The sequence below is a fragment of the Corvus brachyrhynchos genome, unplaced genomic scaffold (assembly GCF_000691975.1).
Source record: "Corvus brachyrhynchos isolate BGI_N302 unplaced genomic scaffold, ASM69197v1 scaffold70, whole genome shotgun sequence".
Classification (NCBI taxonomy): domain Eukaryota; kingdom Metazoa; phylum Chordata; class Aves; order Passeriformes; family Corvidae; genus Corvus; species Corvus brachyrhynchos.
In genome coordinates, this window is record NW_008236217.1 from 1,317,666 (window position 1) to 1,320,942 (window position 3,277).

The 3,277-nt window shown below is 40.3% G+C and overlaps 1 protein-coding gene and 1 long non-coding RNA gene across 2 annotated transcripts in view; one reads left to right on the forward strand and one right to left on the reverse strand.

Moving 5' to 3' along the window:
* Positions 1 to 1,079, forward strand: part of TARBP1 (TAR (HIV-1) RNA binding protein 1) — a 34,172-nt gene extending 33,093 nt beyond the window's left edge. Inside the window, exon 30 of the mRNA XM_008643282.2 lies at positions 705 to 1,079. Coding sequence (XP_008641504.1) covers positions 705 to 867 — 163 coding nt within the window. The 3' untranslated portion in view covers positions 868 to 1,079. The remainder of the gene's footprint in view (positions 1 to 704) is intronic.
* Positions 1,080 to 1,661: 582 nt separating this feature from the next.
* On the reverse strand, positions 1,662 to 3,277 carry LOC108449363. The gene is made up of 2 exons (XR_001865533.1): positions 3,244 to 3,277; positions 1,662 to 2,137 (listed from the first exon to the last, which is right to left on the reverse strand). It is a non-coding gene; the product is annotated as an uncharacterized LOC108449363 (long non-coding RNA).

A 3,277-nucleotide genomic window follows, 5' to 3' on the forward strand; every position in this document is an offset into this window, starting at 1 on the left:
ACATGGGACAATGCTGGAGAAGAGCAGTAATCAGTTTCTATAAGCAGACAAGCCTCAAATGTGATACAAAGGGGAGGCTACTTAAATCTACAGTAAAGCACATACAAACCAGAAAGCTTCTGGAATTGCAGGGCCACTGAGTGAAACCAGGAGGGAGGGCCTGGCTATCCTCTTAGAACAAAGTTTTTTTCCAACTTCTTTATATGTAGCTTGTCTTCAAAATTGAGTGCTCATAATCACTTTGTTCTCTTTAATTACAAACAATAGTTTTAACTGCCAGTAAACTTTGGTATCCTCTGGTGTGCTTAGTTTTGACATTCCTTCATGCTGAGACCTGAATGTAAAGTGGGCAGTTGAGCTTTCCTGTTGTGCCAGCAGCTCATACCATGGTCATTTTGCTATATATGGAGTTTAAAAACAAAAGCAGAGAGTCTTTATGCTGAGTGCTCAGCTGTTGCTGGACCAGTGAGCTGAAAATTCAGTCTTCCAGGAGTTTTTTTAACACCAAAACTTAAATCAGCTCTCCCCATGTTTTCTTTGTAATGTCTTACTGTTTTTAAAAAATTCATTTATTGTCATCAGTTACCCAGTTTTGCACCATTTGTCAAAAGATGTTTGGATCCTTTTGTGCCGTTTGTATTTTTTTGCTTTCTGGAACACACATGTCCTCTCTCAGATACAAGTTACTGTTTCTTCTTTACTAGAAATGAACATGAAGGAATCCCAGCCAACCTGATTCACCACCTGGATGTCTGTGTGGAAATTCCTCAGCAGGGCATCATTCGGTCACTCAATGTTCATGTGAGCGGAGCTCTGCTGATCTGGGAGTACACAAGGCAACAAGTCATCAAGCAAAAACAACAATAACTGCCCAGAGTCTCGTGCCTTATTGTACAGCTGATGGCTTCCTAGGTGCTACAGCGTGAAATCCTGAATAGATGAGATACAAACTCAGGGTGAACGAGGATTCTTAACTTCTGCATGTTCTGTTCTCTGTAGTGTTCTGAGTGACTTTTATATGCCTTAATACTTTACCTCCTTAAATTGTTGCATTGGAAATAAATATTATTTATATTGCATGTGGTGTGCATGTGTTTTTCTGCTATTTGAACATCAGCACAGTACTGTGAACAATCCCAAAGTCAAAGTTACTTCAATTGTGATGATTGTGCTTGAAATTGAAGTTGTGCCTTTAGCCATAGTATTAAATTATTCTAGCACCTAGATATACTAGATTTATATTTTTGGAAAGGAATGTCACATAATTACATTTAATGCTGCTTCTTGTTTAAATGCCTTCTACAGTCACATTTATTAGTCCTGCTGTAAACAGTCTGTACCTTTCAATAAAGCTCCATCACTAAGGTAATCCAATTCTACAAAAGGCCATAATGGGAGAATTGTGAGAAATAACTAGACATACTTCTAGCAGAGATACTGATTGAAAACCTATCACCAATGTAAAAATCCCTGTTGCTTATAAAAAAAAGAGCATACTCGAAACATAAATTACATATATGCACGGGATGCTTTAGGTCTTCTAGTGACCACTGTTACATAAATTAGCGTCTGACTTAAACTGTATTTTAAAATACTTTGAAATACTTGGTAAATGACAAATACAAATTATATTATATAACCCACTGCTTTCGACAAGAAAGGCAAGTTGGAATGGAATTTTTTATTTTAGGAAAAAGCTGGTTCACTTACTGAAAAACAATTTCATTTTCTCTTTAGAATATGTACATTGCAGTATTAAATAGTCATTTATTCCTGTGAAACAATTTTTCCAATTATACATTCAAACCCTTAAATCTGTGAATACCCCTGCACCGTATTTCTTTGACTTGAACTCATCAAAAAGCTGTCCACGACTTTTTTTTTTTCAGCAGACACGTGAGACCTGGCAACAAGAAGAGTGGTCTGCATTTCAGGGAGACAGCCACATTACCAGTTCTTGCACTCAAGCAGCTTCTGTTGCTTTCTCTGGCTTCTTCCTTCTGTAGTTACTTTCACTTGATTTATTTTGAAAGCAGACTTCCTATGACTTTCCAGCAGCTTCTGGAGGATGATAGCCTTCTGTTTCAAGCTTTTTTTTATATTTTAAAAAGTCTCTTCTTTTGTCAAAGTGTTTAACCTGTTTAAAAAGAGAAAAGATGTTCCTTAGAAGAAACTAGCAAGAGCAAGGGGCTTTGTGTAAACAGTCTTTGATCACTGAAAAGGCGGATTTTTAATACATAAGTTAGGAGCTTCTTCTGTTGGAGACTAAAAAGTGGCGTTTAGTTTTTGGGGTTTTTTTTACCATTTTGCCAGTGAACTTTAGTTTCTTTAAGTTCACCACCCTGTTACCTCATGAAGACATTGTAGAAGCAGTCTGTTGCTTTCTTCACTGCTACAAACAAAAATTACGTGTGATGCAAAGATAAGTCCAGCAGCCTTTCTGTGGTATCACAGCCTCTGTAACCTCTGAAGTCACTGTCTGAATTCATTGATGTGCACGGTGCAAAGCACTGCAAGTGAGACCATCCTCCCTAGAGATGACAAACAGCAGAACTGCACTGCACGAAGTGTAAGTCAGTGCAGCAGCTGTGAAGGTACTTGGGCTTTTTTAACTACTTCAGTCTACCACCTGCAACAGGAATGGTACAGCCCCTCAGCTACCCTTACTAAAGGGCAGTGCCTATTAAAAAACACAGCTTGTGCTCAGGAAACTAAAAAACAACATGAATGGGTTACATGCAGGCAGGTGGCTTTCTGTGAAATTACACTGCATGAAAAAAAGGTATTTTCATGCACCAGGTATCAGATGCCAGTCTTAAAATGCTGTACAACCGCAAGACCTGTGTGGCAGCTCCCTTCTGTACTGGCCTTGCTTCTTAGTAACAGAATTTCTGGGTACTTCTAACAACAAGCTTTCAAGTATCTTCTAAAACTTTTTTCTTAAATTAAACAATAACCCTGTGTGTTTATCTGGAAGTGCGAGACCGTATTTTCCTTTCCCTTTGTACTATACCCTTAACACTGTTATTCTTAGTTCCCGGGCCAGGCAGGGGGTGCGCTCAGGCTCTGTCCTTCCCTGTCCAGCCAGAAGTGTGCAAACCAAGCTACGCCTGGCACGGGTGCAGGGTTCTCTACGGAAAGCTTCGGGCTGCCCGGGCTCTGCACTGCAGGAAGCTGGAGCTGCCATCCCAGGCAGCAGCTGCATCCCTCAGCCGCTGACAGGGATGCGCGCACGGTGCTCACCCACTGCTGCGGGCAGCGCGACTCGAAGGCCCCG